Source organism: Poecilia formosa, unplaced genomic scaffold (genome assembly GCF_000485575.1).
Source record: "Poecilia formosa unplaced genomic scaffold, Poecilia_formosa-5.1.2 Scaffold256, whole genome shotgun sequence".
Taxonomy (NCBI): Eukaryota; Metazoa; Chordata; class Actinopteri; order Cyprinodontiformes; family Poeciliidae; genus Poecilia; species Poecilia formosa.
This window is the reverse complement of record NW_006800195.1, coordinates 816,898-840,917: the sequence shown is the minus strand read 5'-3', so window position 1 is coordinate 840,917 and position 24,020 is coordinate 816,898. Positions and strand designations below refer to the sequence as shown.

At 40.4% G+C, this 24,020-nt stretch overlaps 3 protein-coding genes across 11 annotated transcripts in view; 1 reads left to right on the top strand and 2 right to left on the bottom strand.

Annotated features, from left to right (window-relative positions):
• Positions 1-34: 34 nt before the first annotated feature.
• crtac1a (cartilage acidic protein 1a) lies at positions 35-5,659 on the top strand. Of its 7 annotated transcripts, none has more exons than XM_016680743.1 (14): positions 35-167; positions 641-846; positions 938-1,134; positions 1,218-1,354; positions 1,442-1,598; positions 1,695-1,829; positions 1,995-2,131; positions 2,227-2,363; positions 2,487-2,569; positions 2,694-2,794; positions 2,877-3,045; positions 3,501-3,646; positions 3,866-3,905; positions 4,725-5,659. In XM_016680743.1, the coding sequence occupies exons 2-14, from the start codon at positions 650-652 to the stop codon at positions 4,841-4,843; spliced, it is 1,755 nt and encodes a 584-aa protein (XP_016536229.1). In that variant the 5' UTR covers positions 35-167; positions 641-649; the 3' UTR covers positions 4,844-5,659. The 7 variants fall into 7 exon arrangements, 5 of the variants coding, with proteins under 5 accessions (XP_016536229.1, XP_007570309.1, XP_016536232.1 ...); XR_001664500.1 differs by lacking the exon at positions 4,725-5,659 and adding an exon at positions 4,004-4,219 and having other exon boundaries at positions 36-167; positions 3,501-3,696; XR_001664501.1 differs by lacking the exon at positions 4,725-5,659 and adding an exon at positions 4,001-4,219 and having other exon boundaries at positions 36-167; positions 3,501-3,696.
• Positions 5,660-7,331: 1,672 nt separating this feature from the next.
• On the bottom strand, positions 7,332-11,897 carry golga7ba (golgin A7 family, member Ba). The gene is made up of 5 exons (XM_007570246.2): positions 11,666-11,897; positions 10,583-10,708; positions 8,886-9,038; positions 8,680-8,781; positions 7,332-8,066 (listed from the first exon to the last, which is right to left on the bottom strand). Exons 1-5 carry the CDS (start codon positions 11,675-11,677, stop codon positions 7,983-7,985), a joined length of 477 nt encoding a protein of 158 aa, XP_007570308.1. The 5' UTR covers positions 11,678-11,897; the 3' UTR covers positions 7,332-7,982.
• Positions 11,898-13,048: 1,151 nt separating this feature from the next.
• zfyve27 (zinc finger, FYVE domain containing 27) overlaps positions 13,049-24,020 on the bottom strand; it is a 12,741-nt gene continuing 1,769 nt past the window's right edge. Inside the window, exons 2-14 of one of the 3 annotated variants that reach the window (XM_016680748.1) lie at positions 21,711-21,930; positions 21,546-21,616; positions 21,273-21,459; positions 20,078-20,173; positions 19,311-19,423; positions 19,103-19,221; positions 18,661-18,732; positions 17,727-17,747; positions 17,561-17,581; positions 16,039-16,180; positions 15,872-15,918; positions 15,682-15,763; positions 13,049-14,788 (exon numbers count right to left, since the gene is read on the bottom strand). In XM_016680748.1, coding sequence (XP_016536234.1) covers positions 14,721-14,788; positions 15,682-15,763; positions 15,872-15,918; positions 16,039-16,180; positions 17,561-17,581; positions 17,727-17,747; positions 18,661-18,732; positions 19,103-19,221; positions 19,311-19,423; positions 20,078-20,173; positions 21,273-21,459; positions 21,546-21,616; positions 21,711-21,928 — 1,257 coding nt within the window. In that variant the 5' untranslated portion in view covers positions 21,929-21,930 and the 3' untranslated portion in view covers positions 13,049-14,720. The remainder of the gene's footprint in view (positions 14,789-15,681; positions 15,764-15,871; positions 15,919-16,038; positions 16,181-17,560; positions 17,582-17,726; positions 17,748-18,660; positions 18,733-19,102; positions 19,222-19,310; positions 19,424-20,077; positions 20,174-21,272; positions 21,460-21,545; positions 21,617-21,710; positions 21,931-24,020) is intronic. The other 2 variants (XM_016680749.1, XM_007570245.2) reach the window with 2 other exon arrangements.

Below are 24,020 nucleotides of genomic sequence, written 5' to 3'. Positions count from 1 at the left end.
GCTCTATGATTGGTCAGATTTGCAAACGTTACACAAGATGTTTCATAAATGTTAAATGTTGCAGTTGTGTAAGGTGCATAGCGCTGATCACGTTTGATGAAACAGAGTTGTGAACATACAGCTCACTGCAGGGGGAGTACATTTGTGCATCTCTATTCACTGACGCGGTAAGAGAGTAGCAGAGTATTTGCTTCGTTTGAACAGAAATGCACAGCTTTGTTATGACTAAATTATTTTATAATTTTATTTCATTTTTTTTTTATTCCATTCACTCAATAATACAATTGAATCAATGATGTAACAACTAAAAGAAATCATGAATGCAAAGCTGCAGAAAGATGTGTAAACTTATATCTGTCAGTTTCATGGATGCTTTTCTTCTTTCTTCATAATTTGTACTTGTTTGCTTGAATTTATTGCATAAAATCACAAGACAACACATGGATCTTTCTAATTGTAATGTCACAAAATGTGGACTAAGTGGCGCTCTATTAATTCTGTTAATCTCATACTGCTAAAAATACTGTTTGACAATTAATCAAATCTAATCTAATATAACTTGTTAAATTTATCCCAATAAAGCAATAGAATCACTCATTTTAAACTGAGCTGCATTAACCAGCTTCCTTCTTTCTGACAGGTTTTAGTGATGTTGGGTTCATTTGTGCTGCTCCTCCTGCTCATGGTGTGGCATCGGTCCGATGGCCAGAACTCTGGGCCTATGTTCCAGGTTGTAACACAGACCATGCTGCCGCCTGACAGCGTTCACAACCCCACACAGCTCAACTACGGCATGGCTGTGACAGATGTGGACGGTGACGGAGACCTAGAAGTAGTGGTTGCTGGGTACGTGGTAATATTTGTAAAGATAGGTGTGGTGATGGGAGAATGACACTTGAGTACAACAAACATCTGATATGTTCTCTCTCTCTCTCAGATACAACGGTCCGAATCTGGTGCTGAAGTACAACCGCACCCAGAACAAGCTGGTAAACATCGCCCTCGACAACAGTGACTCCCCATACTATGCACTCAGGGACAGGGCAGGAAATGCTATTGGAGTGACGGCCTGCGATGTGGACGGAGATGGACGTGAAGAGATCTATTTCCTCAACACCAACAACGCCTACTCTGGTAAACGTGACTTCCCGAACACAACCAAACTCAGCAAATGCAAATTTTCTGCAAATATATTTACTCAGTGACTGTCTGTGCAGGACGGGCTACGTATTCAGACAAGCTCTTCAAGTTTCGCAACGGTCGCTATGAAGATCTGCTCGGCGACGAACTCAATGTCCGCCGGGGCGTCGCCAATCAAATGGCTGGACGTTCAGTTGCTTGTGTCGACAGAAAGGTCTTTTGCTCAGGGATTCTCTGTGGTTTTCATCTGTTGTTTTTTTATTAAAAGAAATGTTCCACTCAACCTGATGGGGTTTTCCAGGGAACAGGTCGGTACTCCATCTACGTGGCGAACTACGCCCAAGGAAGAGTCGGTCCACACGCCCTCTTAGAAATGGACGAGAGCGCCAGTGACGTGTCCAACGGAGTCATTGCCCTCTCCGACGTCGCTGCTCAGGCTGGAGTCAACAAGTTGACAGGTGAGGGAGGAAACTGCAAAGCCAGAGCATGCCACTTCTTATGAAGTTGATCCTAACCAGAGCTGAAAGCTTCACGGCAGTCTCCGCACTCTTCAGGTGGTCGCGGTGTGGTTGTTGGACCAATCCTCAACCAGATGAGGTCTGACGTGTTCTGCGACAACGAGAACGGCGCCAACTTCCTGTTCAAGAACAACGGAGATGGGACTTTTGTGGACATGGCCCAGCAGGCGGGTAAGAAAAAAAACTTGAAAGAGAAGGAAATGAAATTGAACCTGATGGGTATAAAACAATATTTCCTGCATTTTATGCTTTTCAGCTTTTGTTTTGACACTTCAGCCTTTTCCCCTATTAAAAAAAGGGGCCAATATTCTTCAATTTCGTTGTTTCCGAGTAAAGGTGTGGAGGACCGAGCCCAGCATGGCAGGGGAGTAGCTCTGGCTGACTTCAACGGTGACGGAAAGACGGACATTGTCTACGGCAACTGGAATGGCCCACACAGACTCTACCTTCAGACCAATAACTTCAACTTCCGTGTAAGTAAAAAAAAAAAAAAAGGGACAACATTTGGAAAAATCTTTAAGATCTTGGCTCATACAAAGTTGAGACTTTATATATTTTTTGAGGACAGGACATTGGCAGGGGAAATTTTGCTTCTCCGTCCCCTATCCGCACCGTCATTGCTGCAGACTTTGATAATGACAAGGAGCTGGAGGTGTTCTTTAACAACATTGCCTACAGAGGAGACGCACCAAACAGACTGTTCAGGTTACATTTCAAGATTTTCACAAATACAACGCATAATCATACTTATTTATCAATTCAGAGGTAAGCTGAGATGTTTTGGGGGTTTTTAATCGGCTGTTTTTAGCAATTTGTGGTTATCTGCAGGGTGTCAAGAAGAGTTCATGCAGACCCTTCGATCGATCAGCTTGAAGTGGGAGATGCTGCAGAGCCGCAGGGGCGAGGAACAGGTCGGTTGTCTTGGATTTCAGATTTGACGTCCATTTCTGAGCGATACACGAGATAAACTGTAGCTACATGCCAGATAAGGTCAGTACAGTAAAAAAAAAAACTAGGAGTCTGTGTGTTTGACAGGTGGAACTGTGACGGACCTGGATGGAGACGGACAGCTGGATCTGCTGCTGGCTCATGGGGAGAGCGCCCAGCAGCCAATCTCAGTCTTTAAAGTCAAACAGGTTTGTGTCTTTTGCACGTTCGTTCCTTTCTGGCCTGAAGCGGCTCACCGTCAGGCTGACAGTCGATTCTCCTTGCTGTCAGGGTGCGTCCAACAGTTGGCTGCGGGTCATTCCTCGTACCCAGTTTGGGGCGTTTGCTCGTGGTGCCAAGGTTACCGTCTTCACCGCTCAGAGTGGGTCTCTCACACGCATCATCGACGGAGGCTCAGGGTACCTGTGTGAGATGGAGCCTGTCGCCCACTTTGGATTAGGTACACCGCTGAAGATGTTGACCAGGAAGATCTCGAGTACACAATTGTAGCAATTCCTGTGAACGAAATACAGTATCCAAGTAAATATGTTCGTTTTATTAGTGTAGGTGCATTGACCACGGTACCGTTAGCGCTGCTGTTTCTACCGATGCTCTCCCGTCGTGCACACAAGTTTCAGCCAAACTGCTTAAACTCGCCAGAATTTAAAAGAGAAAATTGATCAATATTCCTTGTTGCTGAAATTAAAGGCCAAGCATTGAGTGTCTTAATGTTCTGCAAGAAGCAGAACTAAAAGCTTTTTTTGAGCTGCTGTATCCACCCGTCTTGGCTTGAAGTCTGGGATCAGGCTAAAGCAGCTAGCATAACTGTTTCCTTTAACTTTGTGGTTTAATTTCTGGTTAAGTGATGCTCAACTTTTTTTTATTATTATTATTTTAAACACATGTAACTTACAGGAACAGACGAGGCGAAAGTCCTGGAGGTCTCCTGGCCGGACGGCACCACCATGACTCGGGCCCTTGAGGCTGGAGAAAGGAACTCTGTGGTGGAAGTAGCCTACCCCCGAGACGGAGACGCATCTGTGCTCGCCAACGACACGCAGGTACACGGCACCCACGCACGGCACGACTTGTGAAGATGTGTAGCTCTTCTGTAAGTGAATTTAAGAATTTAACCAACACATCTCGGTCTCTTCCACTTTAATTTGTCGTCATTCATAAAACTGCCTTAGTAGAACAGGATGAGAAAAAATCAATTTTGTCTTGATTTTAAAGGTTTTCTTCTTTTTTTTTTTTTTTTTTTTTTTTTTTTTTTTGTTTTGTTTGGGAACGACTTTACTGTCAGGAATGGGCGTTGTGAAGGTGAGTCGAATAAACACAAAAATACTGAAAATATATTTTTAGATATTAATCTGTTTTATTTTTTATTTTACGTTCTACTTTTTTGTTTGTTTCAGCAGGTATTTGAGGAAAATCTCATGAAAAACCATTAAAGGTTGACGTACCAGAGAGAGTGTGGCTTTGAGTTCTTTCCCTGTGGATCTGTGCTTTTGGAGAAGGCCATCTTGTTTTCTTACTCTATGAGTAGTTTTATTGTTTTAATTTCCCTCATTTTCACTAACTTCTTATTTTTACTTCTTCTAAAAAGCTGTTAAATAAAGTGCTATATTTCACTACGTTGGGTCAGATTATCATTTTGTGGAATCCCAGTGTGTCTGTCTTTTTTTTGTTTTTATTTTTTTTGCTTCTTGCAAAGCCTTGAAAAGCTCTTTACATGCCTTAAACCTTCCCACTTTCTGATTACAACTTCAAACTCCGAAGTAAATCAACACAACAGATAACTTAATGGTTAAGTAGAAGCAAAATAGAAAATATTTTTCAAAATTTTTAATAAAAAAAAAATCTGGAAAGTGCGGCAGGGCTTTAAATACCTTTAGTTTAGCGTTCAGTATGCTTTGGTAACAGCTGGAAACAAAAGCTTAAACATTTAGTATGTTAGCTTTTTAGCTGCAAGAGAAGAAAACAAGGTCAGTGCGAATGCGGTTGATGTTTTGCTTAGAAAATTGAGTTCCTTTAGTCCACTCTGTCCACTTTTCAGACTTTTGTCTCCATTCCATATTGGTGTGTCACCCTTTCATTGTTTTTGTTGTTCTCCTCTGCTGTCTCTCTCCATCCACGCAGCGCTGGCATCTTTTCACTATGGCCTCCGCTCTTCAGTGGCCTCCTCTGAAGCGTCCCGTTGTGACACATTTTCACTCGTGTGTGTCACGGTGCTGTTTGCGCTGGCAGATCTGAGGTGAGAGTTGTCTACAGACATCTGACAGCATAGTTTTCATCAAGCTCCACACGCCGGGGACCAAAGAGCGACTGAAAAGACTGAAAAAGGCTCACAGTCTTTGACATCCTGCTGCCCGGGTGTTACCGTTTTGTTTCGGCTGAGATGACTGCATGCGGAAACTGTGACCTGTAACGAGCGGTGGGAGACATAAACGCACACAGCGAACTTCGCATCAACAGTTTGTCACAAGTTTAAAGTATCAAAGCATGTATTGAGAGTAAATCAGATCAAACAGATTAAAGGTGCAATATAGCTAACTAATAATACTTTCAGTTCTTTACATTTGTCACTGATCTACTCATTATGAAAGTGTTTTTTCACCTGATTAACGCAAGACAGATTAGATAAAGAGGAAAAAACAACAGTATTGGTTAATAATGGGTGATGTATTTCTTATAGCTCATAAAATGTGCCTGTAAAGCTAAAGTAGATCAAGTTGTTTTTGCACATACTGATGGACAGAGTCAAAGATGACGAGGGGAAAACACTGCTGGGTGAGCTGTTTTAGTAAAAACATGTAACAGAAGAGACCATGTTGTTGTGCTCAGATTTACTTTGAATTGGAAACTTATTTTTTTCTGGCTGGTGAATAATAAGATTATGAGATTTACCTCAAGATTGTGGAATCACTGGCATCGTCGTCAATTTGTGACTCGAACATCATGTGCTGCTTTTTTTTGTTTGTTTTTTTTAGAACCTTTTATCTTATTTATCTTTGTTTTGTCTCCATTTTTACTAAGGACCTGTCTTGTGTCTGGAATAAAGGTTGCCTGAATAACATAAGACTGATTTTCTGACCTTACAGCAGATTAGTAACAGCAACAACATGATCTTGGCCATTAATACTGATGCTGATTAATATTTTAAATATGCATGTTCATTTAGATCCACATGAGGTCGCTGCAGCAGCCTTCACATTTCTCTTTCCCATTCCATTGGTTAAATATGATTGGCTTTGTTTGCCTTCTTATTAACTGTAACATTTAATTCAGACTTTTTTTGACATTGAATCTATAACACTATGGGTTTTTTTTATCCCATGCTAAATTCAAAAGCAAATATTTCACTGGCAAAAATGCTATTTTTCAAGATAATGAAGGGCAAGTTTGTGTTTTAAATATGGAAGATATTGGTTATTACTTCATGTATTCATCTTTTACCGATTAAACTTTTTGCTTTTATTTTAACTGAATAGTGAAAAAGGGAATTTAAACATCCAGTGACTTTTACTTAGAAGACACTTGGTTACACCTGTGTATCAAATTCCATCAAGAACATCAAGTATTTTTGAAAAAACTGAAAAGATAAACTCAAATCTACAGATAGGACAAAATTTCGAGGGCATTCAATCTTAATTACTTGTATTTTTACTTGCAGTTAACTTTTTTTTTTATAAAGACAGCTCTGGATAATGTCTTTAAATCATGCAGCTTTGAAAGAGCAAAAACAATGCTATTCAAATGAAAGCAAAACTAATATTAAGCATCCTGTTGTTATTTTAGTCTTGATGACAGTACATCATATAAAACTTATCAAGAGCTGCTTAGATTAATTGACTTCTTATCTATTGAATTATGATTTGACAAATTAAAATCAATTAAAATACAGACGAATAACAAGATCAACAACAAAAGCTGTGATGAAACAGTTTATTTGACACCTTTTGGTTTGACCTTTATGCCACATGTAGTAAACAAGCAGTATGAAAACTTGAACTTTCTGAAAACATCATGAAAATAAAAGCGACATTCACCTTTATGAGCCTCTTTTTTTCTTTTCTTTTCTTTTTTTTGGCAGTTACGGTTCTTTGGAAGTTTGAGTCAAGGAAGGGCAGGTGCATTTTTAAAATGACAAAGTAAGATTTAGGAAGACGTTTCTTGGTTCGTTCTCTCCTTACATCCAGACATAACTCACAGTGAGCCCTTGCATAATCTAAACCTAGGAAGAGTCTGCCTCTCGCGCTAAAACAGAACAGGGTAGTTCTCATATGTTTGCAGGCGTCTCCGTGTCCAGCGAAGGAAATCCAGGCGTAAGAGTGAAAAGCACAGAAGATATGCTACATTATATACTAGAGTGGGTTGACATTCATCTGCTTTCAGGCAGTGTGGAAAACATCAGAGGTAAAACAGGAAGAAATGCTCGACCCTGGTCAACTGAGCTTTTGGCAAGTGAACTTTAGCGTGGCGTCACGCTGAATACAGCCGTCTTCAGGTTGAATAACAGAAAACCTGACGTTAAGAAAACCCTTCCTCGTGTGAAGAGTTGATTTGAATGAGCTCAGAAAAGCCTTCTAATCGGTGAGGGATCTGGGCTTTGTTGTGTACCTACTGGATGTTAGTTGAGGTATAAAGGTTTAATGAAGCGTATGGTTTTACTTGGCTTGGCACCTCTTTCTTTCTTTCTTTCTTTCTTTCTTTCTTTCTTTCTTTCCTTCTTTCTTTCTTTATGTCTTGTTTTGTTTTCAGGGCAGAAAGAAAAGATGGAGAAATTGTAGCTGTATATGTAGACAACAGATCCCATTCGTAGATCGTAAAGGATGGTTCTTAAAGAAACAGGGAGGTAAATGAACGGTCCCATTGAGCAAACGTGGTCACATTTCATCTAATGTTAAAGGTACAGTATCATCTCTGAAAACCAATAGGGATCCCCCCCCCTCCCCAAGTTGATTCCAATGCTACAACAGATCTGGCTTTTGCACAAGGAATTGTTCTCAACTGGTTCATTAAAAGCAATTAAGAATAAATTTGATGTTCTTTAGCCAGCGAACTGCATTGGTGTCATGTCAAGTGGTGCAAAAAAAAAAAAAAAACATATGTACCTTGTCGGGAGACTTACTTTATCTTGATTTTTTACTGTTACATTGAGAGGGTGAGTCCTGTCTGAGGTGTATCGGTACGTGTTTGCATCTTTGAGACGGCTGAAGTGCGTGTTTTGACTACTGTGGAACGACTGTGCGATGACAGGTCAAGGTCACAAACATTTTCGTGGAGGCTGGCGAGTGCTCGGTATAAATGTAAAAGAACGGGATGTGAACGAAGGCTGTTGGAACGTGAGTGCTGTTATTGTCCTAAGTTTTCCTGCAGGGACAGCTCTGCGCCCAGTCATCGAGCGGTGCTGCCAGACACCGAGCTGCTGCCGGAGCTGGAGCCGCTGGAACCTCGGTCTTCGTAGATGGATATCTCAATCTGGAGGACGTAGTTAGGGACCGAAAAAATGTGGCGTAGCTTGAGATTTGTTGCTAGGACGGTCATCAGTGGTACAACAAAAGCTCTTGTGGATACATCCCTGTGTTTTTACACATTTAAATTTCCTCAAAGGCTTTCATACAATTTCCCACTGGATGATAATTGGACATCTTACATAATTTTGTAAACAAACAATTCTTGGACTGTTTGTTTTTGTAGGTTCTCCCTACATAAGGGAGTTCCACAAGGTTCAGTTCTTGGCACATTACTTTTGCTATAAATAAATGACCAAAACAGAGTATTTCAACCTAAGGTTTTTACTTCCATGCAGACAGTGGCTTCTCAAGGGTTTTGAGAATCTCCAACATGCTTCTGACAAACTAAACAAACATTTCTATCACCTACAAGCAGAAATGCAGAAGAAAAAAAAGAAACAAATCGCATCTTTACAGGGCGACCTTAACCATATCCTTCATAGCAAGGACAAGCAGTTCAGTTGACTTTAAATGCTGAATAGTGTACTTCATACAACCAAACCAATTGTGGTTTTCTTACTCATGAGTGCCCACTCTATACTAACTGGAAATCCATGCATACTTGCAAGCAAGGATACAACACGCATTCCCCTTTCGATGGGATCAGTGATGAGCAGACCTCTGGGAGCGTAGATCTTCTCGTTCTGCTCTTGAATGTACTTTGCTATCTTCTTCAACACCTAAGAAACAGATTGTACGAGAAAAGGTAAGAACCCGTTTGCCATTTATGTCTGACTAATCTAAACCTCTAGAATGCATCGACCTAAAAATGGGTAAATCTGACCTTCTCGTAGCGAGTCTCCATGCAGAGGAAGATGAGATAAGCCGTGGCACACGCCAGACAGCCCTCCAGGTAAGACTGGCCTCCGATCTTTTCTGCTTCTGCATAGAAGTTGTTCAGCGTCTTCACAGTCTCCTCAAACAGAGTCAGTTCAATCTGCAAACACATTTTGATCCGCAGTTATTTAAAGAAAGGTGAGAAACATTGGAAAATGTGCGAGAGAGATATGCAGCCATTTGCACCTTCACTGCTCATATGTCATCAGACTAAGGAAACCCAGACACTTCAGCACACATCATACATCTACATCTAGTATCAGTGCATTACAACTTATATCCACATCCCAGTACTAGGCAATTCTGCATTATTTCCTAACGCATCCCTTGAGTGGAGATTTTGGGTAAACACATGTCGTATCAGTCACTGTGTAAGAAAGGAAAGGAAGTTCTTATTTATCTTGCTGAATGCAAATTGGAGCTAACATTTCTTCTACTTTTGGGTCAGCACTGAACTGGTGTGTCAAACTGAGACTTCAGTGCCCGCTGTCATTTTTCAGACACTAGAAAGTTTTTCACCTCCTGGGTTCTCAGGAATCTCGTGGCATCTGTTGATAGCTTCGTCTTTCTGGGCAGACTGTTCCACTGTTCCTTTAACTTTAAGCTTTAAGTGATTCCAGGTTTAATTCTAGGGAGATTTCGTAACCTTTGTCGCCTCTTTGTATCCCATTCCGTTGCTTCTGCAGTGAAACTGTCTCTAAACTCTTTGGGCAATTCTCTTGACTTATTTCTAACAGGCAACACAATGCTACAGCCCAGGTTTTTTTGTTTTTTTGTTTTATCTTCAGCACTCTGGATGCCCTTAATGAAGTTGTTGCAACATGTGTGCTCTAACACAGAAGTCTCTTCAAGCGGTTGAAGAAGCTTGAAGAACCAGAAAACAACAACAACATTTAAACCATTCTTGTGTAAGTTGATTATTGCAAGTGTGAGAACTAGTTTGAATTTTGCCAGTAACCCTCATTTGAAATGGGGATTGAATAATTTTAGGTATAGACTTACTGTGAAAAAACAAAAAAAGGCAGAGAGGTTAGAGTCCTTGTCAAACGGCGTTTTGACTAAAGTCCAAGAGGTTGGAGTCCCAGTTGACGGCGTCTCAACTAAAGTTCTACAGCTTTTTATTTCTCTTTCTCACTGTTTACGTTTTCATTATGGTTTTTTTTAAATCTCTTTCTCACATGCTGTTTTTATTTTAATTATGTAAAGCACTTTGAAATGCCTTGCTGCTGAAATGTGCTATACAAATAAAATTTGATTGATTGATTGATTGATTGATTGATTGATTGATTGATTGATGCTTTAGGCCTTTTTTCTTCCAAAAGCCCCATTAACCTTGTTATAATACATGAAATTAACTGCAAAACATCAAATTTTAAATAAAAAAAACTATATTGATAAATGAAAATGAGTAACTGCAGAATCTGGACAGAAAACATAGCTAGTATAACATTTCTTAACGTGACTTTTTTTTTTCTTCATCTGCATAAATATACTCAAATTAAAAGTAGATTTTCTGAAAATAATAATCATTTGTGGACTTTTCGTACTTTTTTTGTGTGTTTGTTTGTTTACCAGGATTGTCCACAATTAGTGTCTCTTCACATGTTCCTGGATCCCAATGACAGCAGAAAACCCGCTCCTTACCCTGCTCTCCAGCTCAGATGGGAACTTGGTCTGAAACTTGCATGTGGTCCCTTCGCTGTAGTCCCTCTGGATGAACACCTTGTTGGCGAGAGATGCGCTGTGCCTCAACTCCTGCAGGTTATGGAACTGAGTGGGACAGAAAATAAGACAGTGAAGCGGCGTGTGTCCTTAGCGAGTGCCTGGAGAGATCTGTCCCTCTGCGCAGCTCATCAAGCTTCTGTTCGCTCCTGTGTGTCTGTGCGTGTGCGTGTGTGTGTGCGTGTGTGCAAACAGAAGTCCACGTTGGACAATCGGGTGGGAGCAAACAGGATGTGATGATCAATCAGCCTGTGACTGATTGATCCAACAGCTCGGTGAGCTGTTGGAGGAGAGCCACGTTCTCTCTTCTCCACACACCCACGGCTGGGTTATTACCTCCCATCTTCCTCTGCGGGCTGGGATGAGGTGCAACATTTCACTACATCTCACAAACAGATCGAAACAAGATGAGGCAGACCCACCACCACCACCACCACCACCACAACAAAAAAGGGCCAGATAGACATTACAACCGGCCTCCCAAACAGTGGCAGCTGAAGGTCTGCGTGGCGTGGCTTCTGTCCGTGGTGCTGAAAGCTTTCCCTGCGTGTTTCAGAGCAGAGCAGGCAGACAGTGGGCCTGTCACCGGATTAAAAGGGAACAACAGTGGAGGAAAACAGAGCTGCTTTCACCGAAACAGCTTAACATCGCGGGGGTTGGCGACCGGGTTCACACCGCAAGTTTCTCATACATTTACAGACCCACGTCACGCAGACAAAGCTCGAGCCCTCACCACGTACACAATAACGGTCGTTTTGACTGAAACCGAAGACTTTGTAGCTCCATGTGTGATAATGTAGGACACAGTCCGGTCCAGAATGAGGGGAAGTGCGGTTAAATCAGTTTGACCGTGTGCAGACCCGATGCCCTTACTGACCGCATTAAGCGCATCAGCGGATTGAGGGACGGGGGGGTCTGTTTGGATTTATTTTTATAGATAAGTGACAAAATACAGTCTCGTTCCTGAGCGAAGAGGAAAAGGAAACATAGCGCTGCTCGTCTTACCTCTGTCGCCATGTTGCCATCCGTGAACGTGGGGAAGAATCCCTTCAGGAGCTGAAATCGCTTTAGTGGGACGCGGAGGATCGATGGGCGGGGCTTAGCGTGGGGGCGGGGCTAACTGTAATGGGGCGGAGTCCGCGTTGAAACAGTTGAAAAGGGTGTGGCTGGTTATAGAACAGCTTCTCACAGGATTTCTGCTATTTTTATCATTTCAAAATAGGAATTTCCAAATTTTATGGTCAATTTTGGGGCTCTTCTTTTAAAAGGTTCATAGCTATGTATACAATTTTCTAGTGATGCTTTGATTTTGATGTTCCTGGTCAATTCAGATTCTGAATCATGTTCACTGGTAGGGGTGAAATGTGGAAGACAGTTTTAAAATATGCATATTTTAGATGCATCTTTTCCAGAACACTCAACTCAAACAATTACATCCTCTGCATGCCATCAAGTATTGCAAAAGCCTTGAAATCATCAACTTGCGTATGGCGCAAGGGAAACACCTAGGGCAGTGATCCATAGGGACTGGAATTGGGAAACACTGCTCTCACAAGAACATTTTAATCTGAACCATCCTGATGGATGCAGATAAGAAGATCCCACCGGTTTTCTAAGCAGCACAGGGAGGAGATTGCACCATGCCCCGAGAGCTTTTTGTCTTATGAATTTACAAATTAATGAAAGGTGAGGTTGTTTTTGGTGCATCGAACTGGTCCTGGCTATGAGGAAATGCCGTCATAAACATCCCACTAGACCAGACTAAGGTCCCTGGTCTATGTGGTGATGACTGGATCTTCACAGGTCACACATGAGGGTCAAAACATTGGACAGACAGGTAAACAGGGTTGCTGCAGGCTTCACCAACTCAAATTTAAAGCTTTTTTTAAAGATCATTATGAATTAAATTTAAGACCATTGTCATTATGGAAAAGTACAGAAGAAAATTTAATATTTTATCCAAGCCTTGTTGCACAGATACAGTATAGTAATATTGTAGGGGTTGGCAACGGAAGTGAGCCAGAGGCGAAGGCCAACATTTCCTAGCCAGCTGGCAATAAACTTACCCTCATGATAGACGCAAAGGAGCTAGCTAGCTACTTAGCGGTAGCCACAACCGCTCAAGTCACAGAACAGAATGTCTGAGTGAAGTTAACATATCTTAAGGCCTTATTTTTTTAGATACGTGAACTTAAGACTTTAAGGATGCAGACACCCTGATAAAGAGAGCTTTTCTTTTAGGCTACGGTCTTCTTTCACCATGACAGATGTTGCAACAGATGACCCCATCCGTCCACAACAGGAACTGAACCTAGACGTAATTTAACATCAAACTAGTCATTTCAACAATTAAAGACATTTGACCTACTTTATGACATAACAAAAGTGTTTATAGAAGCAGGAATATTTAATGAACCATAAGCATTTACACCACTGCTTAGTACTGACATTATAGCTCAGTTAAAAGACAAACTGCCTTTAAAGATGGAACCCAAACTTTCCAGTTATGTAAAAATACAACCTGCCTAGCATTAAAAAGAGAAATTGATTATATGTGCATACTGCTTTTAAGGGAAAAAAAGAACTCAGAATGATAAAAACCAAAATAAAATTTAATTCTTGTGCTAAAAACTGGGAGGAATGTTATAAGAAATTCAACATCCAGTATTAAGCTGCGGTCACAACTGTTTTTGAATGAATGTTAACGTTTTAATGATGATGAAGAAGAAGAAAAAACAAAAAACAATCCTAACCTTCTCTGCTCAGAGTTGATCATTTAAATTTTCCAAGTTTATTACAATAGTATCATAAACGAACCTTTAAAATATGACCCTAAATTTATATATAAAAACACAGTCAAGTTGTTCAAATGAAAATCTGCACTTTCTGGAGTTTTAAATTAAATATATTAGCTGTAGAATAAACAGAACATATTACAATAACAGTGTATGTATATAATTACCATAAAAGCAAAGCAAACAGTTACAATCATCTGTGTCTGATTAAAAATCGACTCTTCACCGCGACACAACGTCAGTTCTTCAAGTCAAGTCCTGCTTGCAAGAGAGAGTGAGGCTGTGGTAAATGTTTCAGGTGGATTCTGGGACTTTCATCCAGTCAGACCAGAGTCCGTCCAGTTCGAAGAGAAGCTTCAGAAGTCTGGAGATTCCTATGCTGCTGCGGCGGCGGCACGTCGACAAGCGCATTTTACCCACACGGAAGCAATAAAACCAGAAGGAGGCAACAAATCGATAGTTATTTTGTAAAAGTCTTTGTTCTGCTTAATGTTGTGCTTTTTTTCCCCCCCACCTCCCCCACTTCAAATTTTCCTAACTCCACATGTTCCTCCTCAGGTCACAGGCAGTACTCCAGCAGTAGGATCACGTCTGAAACACAACTGGGCGTTTCGTCTAAACGTTTAGGAATAAATTATCTCAGTGAGTTCAGGTTAGCCAACAAAATATGATAACTGAGCAACACTGTGGAATCTCCACATTAGCGGGCCAAAGCTAGGCGCAGAACGTCGATCCATCATTAATTTGAACGCACCGACTCCAGTTTTGTCCACTTTGGAAATTCATCCAAAAGCGTCTCACATTTGCAGAACACCCTTCACTTTGTTCTTATAGAGAATCCCTTTCAGTACGACTCGTCTGCCCCACAGGCCAGGAAACATAAAGCAGATTAAAAACCTAAACCAAGGTATCCATCCTGTTCGGTTTTGGCATTTATACCCCTCTCAGCTCAGAGAAAGGTATAAATGTAGGTTCCTTTGACTGAGAACCCATAATGATCTGTGTCAACCCTTAAAGACTCATAAAGTCAAACTGCAATTACTGACAGATTTAGCAGGAAACATCTAAAAAACACACTACAGGAGCAATCCCACAAGCCACATGAGAGGTTTACAGAGGGATGGCAGTTGGTAAAGGCAGGAGGGTCCTGGAAGTTCCACGTGGGAAAACGTCTGGACAGCGAGTACGAGCCTTTACTACACAACCGAAGCATGTAGGTTTGGGTTTCAGTGAAGGACTCCGGAGACAAAAATCAGTCTGCCGTCTCATTGTAACTTGAGAAAGGAATAACAGGCAGCACACACAAACACGGTCTCTCTCTGCGCCTCTGGAGCTGAAACAGAAACAGGAAGCAGAGGATGAGACGCAGCAGGAAAAATAAACAGCAACTGGAATCGACTCGCATGAAGGGGTCTCTGACTCTGGTCCTCCAAACCTACTGTCCTGCAACTTTTACATGCATACAGACTCTAACCTGGATCGAATGAATGACTCATTACCAGACTTCTAAAGTCTGCCATTTGATTCAGGTGGTTTGGAACAGAAATCCACCTAAAAGTCGCAGTAGCTCCAGAGGACTTAAATCGGAGACAGCTGCTTAAATCAGGGCATCTGCAGGCAAGACTTTTTAAGACATTTTTAATACAGAAATAAACTACAAATGTAAGGCATGGTTGGGGTAAATGGCTGCATTACAATCAAGCGCATATGGCTCTCTACAGCTTTAACCACCATAGTGCCTAGCTTAAACATTTTTCTGCACCTTGCCTAATACAGGTTGGCAGTAGGAGCCAGCCAGAGCCAAACGCAAGTCATCCAGCTAACTTGGTGCTAAATTACCAACTGGTGATGCAAAAATGATAACTAGCAAGTTAGAACGGATATGTATGTTAGCAGCTAGCTAGCGTTAGCCTCAACAGTCTGTAGTTACAGAATGCAATGAAGATGTTTTGCGTGCGACTCAAACTTTTTCCTAACAGAAAAATCCCCAAAAAGAAAAACTAAATTAAAAAAAAATCCTACCACGACAAAATTTAAGACTTGTGCTCAATTAATTATTTTTTTTTTTAATTGTTACAGGTTTTTTTTAAACCTGTGACAACTTGTGTAGAAACTGGCAAACCTGTTTTTTAAACCGCCACGTTAAGAACATTTTACTCCTTAAAAAATGTAATCATAATTAAAGCTGACATAACTGTGTCTATTATTGTTATTATGTATTCTCACCTGTTGCCCCCATGAAGGACCTCGGCACCTTGCTGGAACAGCATCGGGAGCAGAAGCTGTTACCACAGTTGCTGCAGTTTCTCTACAACATAAAGACGCGTTAGTTCAACTTAGAGGCAGGGAAACGATTCGGCTAGAATAGATAATGATGTAAAAGCTAAAACATTTAAAAGGAAAATTTCGGTCTCACCCTCTTCTTCAATACTGAGAAGACGGCACTGCAGCTGGAGCAATTGCCTTCGGAGATAAAGAGAGAAAAATGAAAGGTTGATGGACTTTAAGGTTTTTCTTCCCTATCAATCAGGTCTAAAAATGGACCAAAAAAAGGCTCAGAAAACCGAGTCAGAGCTGACTGACCCATGCTGGTGGCAGGGTAGCGTTTCCGGAGCCTCTCCGTCAGTTTGGACACCTTGCTGCGGATCGGTTCATTTCGACTCAAGAAGCCGTTCTCAGAAACCGTGTCGTATTCAGGAGCGCCAAGAGGTCCGTCGTCATCCTCCTTCGGAAGATGGAAAAAAGAAATAAAAAACTGTTATCATAGTTTATAAAACCTGAGTTTTTATGACCTCCTTCCAGATTAAATTCAGCCAAAAACAATCACTAATATTTGAAAAATTTTGCAGCTTCAGTACAGCTGGTAAGGCCACAAATGTAATAATTAAACCTAAGAATTCATGCATTCACAGTGCAAATACACGCAGCACATGCATTAGTCTTATAATGAGCTCAAAGTCATGAAGGGAATCAATATTTTGAGCCTATAAGTTTTATATTGGATTATGGTCCTGGGATTAGTCTGATCCCACAATAATGCCAACATTGTTCTGGAACCAGGATGCTGCTCTCTTTACTGGCGTGTTTGGACTTGTTGTCTTGTTGAAACACACAACTTACTCTGGTCGACATTAGTTTTTATAGGATCCTTCACCTGTTAATGTTAGGAGGTCGTCTGATCAACCATCTACAACCCAGGATCCAGTAAACAAACATTCTTTCACCAGTTCATAAAATCTTTCTCCCAGACCAGTAGGTTGGTTCTTGGGCTAATTGCAACAGCAAAACTTCTTGCCAATTGCCTGACTTTACATTGGCCTCTTCTGACAGTTGCAGCACTCTAAGTGTAGACCTTTCATGTAATGACCGATGGATACTTTGAGGTTTACTCTACTACACCTAATAGTCGATTATTTCTCATGTAGAAACATAATTTCTACAAAAATGTTGATCTTGATTGAAATGATGGTTCTGCTATTTTTTTTTTGACACAACTGTAAAAAGAGAAAAAAAAATCGTCGGCCATCAGCGGGTCAGCTTAGTTCACTGAAACAGAGCAGGAAGCCATGTCAGGGTCTCAAAAATAAATATGACCATATTAGGGATGCACAATCGGCATTTACGTTGTTACTGGTCGTTGTTAGTCAATTTATAAAATATTGGCATCAGTCCAATAAATAAAAAGTGGCTGATGTTAATAACGGGTGGCGTTTGCTTGGGCATTTGACTGCGACATTGATTGGGGTTGTTTAAGGGAAGTAGAGTAGTAATGTTTTCCATAGTGTCAAAAGGGGCAGCGAAATATGTATACAATAATGTAAAATATTGGTTAATATCAGTTATCGGCCGTAACAGCAATGTTAATATTGGCCTAAATGTACACGTCAGTGCATCCCTAAAATGTTTTATTATGCATAAACTCATGCATACATGTTAATATATAGAGGGAACAGGCATCTGAGCAAAACATCCCATAATATGCTTTCAGTTACGAAAGCATACGGACACTGACAATCCTTTATGAGGATGTTTTAATAAATTGGATGGAGGAGAAAAGCTGATTTCACTAATGTGCCTCGTGGATGGATGGATGGAATCCACTTACCAATAAGAGCAAAGGGGTTTCCTTGTTAGGAAACAGAACAACACATGAGAACAACTTGAAATAACACAGCCATGCTTTGAAGGCAGAACCAACCACCACACAAGGTCACGCGCACGACACGTGAAGGTTTGCTTGTGGAAAAACTTCAAAAGTGGGGAAAACTCACCTGCAGAGCAACTGAACTTTCCTGAGTCAAAAGGACAGCGTGAGGGGAAAACAGGAGGAATCATCAGAGCTATTAATCTCCAAAACAACGAGTGGCAAATGTAGACTATTTTCAAAATGTGTGTTGGAAAATGAAGAAAATACTCCAGAACGTTGAATGTAATAAAACCGGGCTCGTTTCATTTGCTTTAACAGGACAGTTTCTGTTATCCTTACGTTAAAGTCTGTCTGAGCCACATCAGTCATAGACATGCATTACTGACACACCAATCAATTAAGCCAGTGACTGATAGCAAACCAATGCTCCTTCCTGTTCAGCAGGTCAAATTTCAAAGCAAGTAAAAAAAAAAAAAAAACTAAATACTATCAGCCCCTAAAAGCCTAATATTTAACACCTGATGCAGGGGTTTTGTCATACATGTGTATAAATCACAGGAACAGCAAACTAAGGTTGGGCCATACAACGCTATTAGAATGGCAGCAGTATTGCTTTGAAAAAAATAAATAATAATAATAAATGTGTGTGTATGTATATAAATTTAAAAACGTAAAAACTGAGATGAAGCTGTAGTAAACATGGCTCATTCATTCATTCATTCATTCTATTAACTTCTTGTTCAACTGTTTATCTTTTCCTTAGAACATTTTAAATAAAGCAAGATTAAAATGTAAGGTTAAAATTATACTAGAAAGAAATAACGTGTCCCAACTGTGCAGCATGTAAACTGCGCGACTACCTGACTGATTATGTTTCTCTGAGTGCTTGGATGTCTCTTTAACTGCAGCCAGAAATGTTCAGTTCTGTGTCTGGGGATTATCTGAAAATGGGATTGTCTAGGCAAATTCTTTCCTCCGGTCATGACAGACTGTGGGATTACAGGCTCAGCAGGAAAGGGAACTGGATCTTCAAATATCAGCGTGAGGTTTGTTTTTACCTCGATTGCATCCTTAAACTCGTCATCAGGCTCAGCCTCCTCTGCTTCTTCTATGCTGCCAGGAGAGAGGTCCTGTTGAAAACACACACATTAGCAAACATGACCACTGTTATGCAGACATCTTCTAAAACCCTGTTGCCCTCTGAATCAGCCCCCTGGACAGTAGAGATTAAACGGAGATCACAAGAGATAAATTAATGTCAACAGTGACGCTTTGTGTTGCCTTATTGTCTCTAATCTAAGGCCCTGTCCATTGGTTTAATATGAGAAAAAAAAATCTACATGGATGCCAAGGTACCATGTTTGTCAATCTATGGATTTGCACTACATTAAATGCGATGAGCTCAGCACACGTGGTAAACAGAATAAGAAGCTTACAGTTGCGGCTGGTTTTACCGTAAATCATAACATCTGAAACGGTCACATTCTTCTGTAATCTCACCTCCAGGCTGGTTGGGGTTGGAGTCTGGTCCGCCGTGTTGGCGGGTTCCTGCTCCTCACTCAACCCCTCTAAGGTCTGCGTCTGACCCAAGTGGAACAGGTTCCTGAGGTCCAATAAAACTGAAAACACACACCAATAAAACATTAGAAAAAAAAAATAATCCAAACCATCCCAGGAGTTATTGTTGAATGTGTATGAATGAACCAACCTCTGTAGAAGTCTCTGTTCCACAGGAAGACAATACTGTTAAGCCCAGCAAGCACCCAGCCTAAAGGAGCGACATACAGCAGGCACACCACTATTAGCACTGCTCCATAAAACCTGGAAGGAGGAGCAACGGAAGAATCAGACAACAGTTTTGGCCTCCGACACAGTGTTGACTTTAATGTTCAAATACAATTATTCATTTTGAATATTCTACAAATTTTGTTCTGAAGTAAGTTTGTATGTTCGTAAATAAGTTCGAAAAGAAGTAAGCTTATGAAGTAGTAAGTTCATAAAATAGTAAGCTCGTAAAGTAGTAAGTCTGTAAAATGGTAAGTTCGTAATTAATAGGAAGTTAGTAGTTGGTAGTAAGTTTGTAAAGAAGTGAGTCTGTGTGTTCATAGGCAAGTTTGTAGATAAATTTAGAAGTAATTTAATTTGTAAAGAAGTAAGGTCATAAGTCAAGTAAGTTCATTCATAAGAAAGTTCATATATAAGTTCGTACATAAATAAATGTATGAAGTAAGTAAGTTCATATATAAGGAAGGCTTAGACCACGGGACACAGAAAAAGAATGGCCTTTTTTTCTCTTACAAAAGAAAATAATAATAATAGTAATAATTCCAAACTCAGCCACAAATCTCCCATGAAGGGCAAGATGTGTAGAATATTACAATTACGGTACTATTTCAATATTGACAGCTCCAAGGTTCAGTGTGCTGAAAAAAAACGGCTGCGCACACACACACACACACACACACACACACACACCTCGATGATGTGGCATGATCATCCCAGTATAAGACTTTATAAATAGCTTCTGCTGACTGACAGGCAGAGGACAACATTTCATCCAGGTGCTTCAACCTGTTGAGGACGGTAAACACAAACAGAAATAATAATGTAACATGCTATTAAAAGAAGCAGTTATAACTAGATTAGATGTAAATGAATGCTGCGGCATAAATATGCAAGGTCATTGTGAGAAGTAGTGTTGCTAGTAAAAGAACCTCTGGAGCACAGATGGGCTTCAGTTGAGAAACTATGATGAAAGTTGTCTGATGCACGAATGTTACTGTGTACACATGTGCAGGTGCATATTTTGTCTAAACTTCAACAGCATTAAATGATATCACAACCCTACATCCAACCAACCTCGTTCTTGACTTAATGACTCTGGGTTTTACGCCAACAATGAAAAAAAAATACTTTCACCCTTTACAATAAAACTCCACAGTGAGGTTGCAGTGGTTACTGCAGCTCTCTTTGTGTCTGTGCACAATGCCTTCATGTGGAGGAGAGCTGTACAGAAAGCAGCTAAAACTGTACTCATTAAAACATTATGATGTCCAAAGTGAAACAATAAGTTAATGCCACAAGAAAGCAGTGTTTTCAGTAAGTTTTGCCACAGGATTAACGGGACCTGCAGAGAAATGTACCACTAAACAATGAGTCATATCAAAATACAGAGACAAAAAGCTAGTATTTACTTAGCCATTTAGCAAACTACCCAACAAGGAAACTTTTCAGCGTTTCAGGTTTTGCCTTCTCAACACATTGGAGCAGTTTTCCCAGCCCAGTTAACCCACTGATGGATTGGCTCGGACACAGAAAGTCCAACTGGGACTCTGTTTAGCAGAGAGCAGAGTGACTTTGCAGAACATCACTGGTGAGGGAGTTCAGTGGGACAAAAATCACAATACTAATGAGCTCATCTAATATAGACAAAATTTAATATTTTCGGGAGGTTTTGAGCATATACATTGCTTTGGTTTAATTAACTTTGATGCTGTATTGGACTGGGATTTGCTTTTGGTAAATGAATCACCTTAAGTGACTGGGATAAATATCAGGGACCAAAAAAAAAAAAAAATTGCTTAAGAGATCCTGAGCCTCAGATCTGACCAATACTTATTAAATCAAAGTTACATGGTCATTGGCTGCAAACCAGCACTTTGCATCTTACAGGTCTTTGATTTCCAGCATGGCCTCCTGTTTGGTGAGATTCACTGTCTGCAGGTCTCTACGATGCACAGCGTGGTGTCGCCTCTTCTGGAGCTCCGCTTCCGACGCTCTGCTCCCACACCTGTCCTGCAGGTAGCCCAGGGCAGCAGGTGCCGAAACTGCCACCACGCTCACTGTGAACCAGCCAGCTGACACCAGAGGAGGAAAAAAAACTGCTTTATCAATTATTAAAATGCCTAACAACAGAGGAGGGCTACTATTTATGCCATCATACCTTCAGTAATTGTGCAAAAGAAGACATTAAGGAACACACACACAAGAAGAGAGCACACCGGCATCTTCCACCTGAGCAATGAAAAAAACAAATAAAACAACAAATATAATTAGAGCTCTTTGAGGGGGGGGTGGGCTTGTTCAAGACATAAGCACCCATACATACCCGAGCAGATAGCGAATGAGCTCCACTGCGTCCACAACCGGTTCTAGGAACAGAGCCATTCTCTTGTAGGACATCACCATGTTTAGGAGGTCAAAGTTCGGTGGGCAGCGAGGACTCCCCAACTCTGAGGCATCCGGAGAGCCTGGGGTCTCTTTAGATAACGAGTGCACCAACTCTCCCCGTTCCCCTGAACCCTCTCCAGTGCTGTGCATTGCCATCTCTGGGCAGTGAGTAGAAAGAAAAAAAAAGAAGACAATCAGTCCGGATGCAATCAATGAAACAAGAAACTCGACTGGGTGCAAAAGTCACCCAGTCATAAAAAGTTTCTTCCTGGAGCAGCTTCTCTTTAATGAAAGGAAAGTGTAGTGGCGATTGTTTGTCAAACCAAACATGCAACAAAGTTCCAATAAGCCACTGAGACACTGGGGTCAAGTATTTCAACGCAGGCAAAGAAGGTTCAGGATCCAAACTTGTAACTTGTTCTTCATGATTTATTTTGACATCTTTGCAAAAAAAAAAAAAAAAAAAACAATTACGGAGTTCAAACTTCCTTTTGTTTTCTCTGCTGCCTCCTTGCACTGGTAAAAACCATAGGCCCCTAACCCAAATGCCTGCTGGTCCTTTACCAGGCCCCTACTTTTATAGAAAGTGGACCAACCCACATCACTTCCTGTTTACTTAAAAAATATCAATAAGAAAAATAAACTTACAAATAAGTTCTGTAAATAATACAAAAACTATACATTTAAGAACAAACTAACAAAATTCAAATGGATAAAGAATAAATAGCTCCAACAGAAAGCATTTCAAAAGTTTCAATATAGTCGAGGCGAGGTCGTTAGCGTAGCACATATTTCAACAACGAGGCAGTTCAAAGTGACTTACACCTTGAAAACGTAATACAGTAACCAAATAGGAAACAGCAGTAAACATAATACTTTGTCAAAAACCAGAATCATCAAGAAAATATACATAAAATATGTTGACCAATGTTCCAGTTATGTCTTGTTGTTGAGTGTTGCAACAATTTAGATTGCGATTTAGTCACATTTTAACATCATGTCCTATCTGCTCTCGCCTCTGTGTTACCAAGATCTAAACCAGTTTTATGAGCATGAAAAAAAAGACAGAGAAAGTTCATCCAATGGCCAAATATATTTTGGCAAGCATCGTTCCTGTGTGGGTTTGTACTGCCCAGAGTCCATCTGACGAGCAGTCAGTGAAATAGTATAGCCTCCTGAATTATGCATCCAAAGAGTCGTTTGAGAATGCAACTTGGACAGTAAAACCGTGACGACGAATGGGGATGGGCATTTATTGTATTGTGTATTGTTGTAAAAATCTAAAAAACAATAAGAGGGTCAATTTATCATAACCAACAATGAAAATAATGTCTTAAAACATCAAAGGTTTTATCCATGTTATTTTTTCACTGCTGATTTCAAGAGAAAGATCAATAAATAATCAATAAAGTTAAATAAAAAAAATACATGGAGGTGTCCTGAAGAAGCCCTTTTCAAAATAGATGTTAATTAATAGTAGTGCTGGTGTTTGTGGTTGGTGACTGCAGTTATATCCAGTCATAACTGGATATAAGACAGTTTTTTATTTAGCCACACCTAAATAAAAAAAAAAGACTAAAGTCGTCATTTTTTTTTATCGTTTTTTCAATAAATACCACAACGTTGTGTGATAAATTTTAAGTCCTTATTTCCCAGCGCATGCGACAATTGTAATTTGATTGTGCAGCTCTAGTTTGAAGCTGGAGAATGGTGCGTAGCTGAAAAGCAATAAGTCATCTGACTCAAAGTAACTTGAACTAACATCTGGATAAGTTCTGGATCAATGATCTCGTTTCTGCAATGTAATCTGATCACTTTGTTTAATTAAATTGTTCATGCTTAGTTTAAGATTAAGTAAAAACAAAAAAAACAGGGGGAAAAAAAATGACATTTTGGTTTTCGCAACACCGCAAACACGAGAAGAATGTGACGCTTTAGTCAGATGAGAGCAGAATTAAACTTTTTGATTGCAAAATGCTGTGTGTGGTTTGCAGGTACGGGGAAGAAGGTCAAAGGTTGTATGTAGTTTAGATTGCAACAAAAGATTCCAGACTTTTGCCTGAAGCATGCTGCCATCATACTTCAGGCTGCATGATGGCTGTAAGCATTCAGCAAGGGGTCAAAAATGGAATAACTAGGATCAAAGCATGACCTAGTCAAAGTCTGTGAGGCTTCCAAGTGAGAATCTGTGATAAGATTAGAGTTATTATTTTAAAGAATGGCCAAAACAAAAGGTCAGATGTTCAAA

Coding starts and splice junctions, on each gene's coding strand:
- golga7ba (XM_007570246.2), bottom strand. Junction 9,039..10,582: donor CATCTGAGCTGGAGAGCAGG/GTAAGGAGCGGG, acceptor ATGTGTTTGCAG/ATTGAACTGACTCTGTTTGA. Junction 8,782..8,885: donor TGGAGACTCGCTACGAGAAG/GTCAGATTTACC, acceptor TCTGTTTCTTAG/GTGTTGAAGAAGATAGCAAA.
- crtac1a (XM_016680743.1), top strand. CDS start 650: ATGTTGGGTTCATTTGTGCTGCTCCTCCTGCTCATGGTGTGGCATCGG. Junction 2,132..2,226: donor CCAATAACTTCAACTTCCGT/GTAAGTAAAAAA, acceptor TTTTGAGGACAG/GACATTGGCAGGGGAAATTT. Junction 3,906..4,724: donor CAGGAATGGGCGTTGTGAAG/GTGAGTCGAATA, acceptor CCATCCACGCAG/CGCTGGCATCTTTTCACTAT.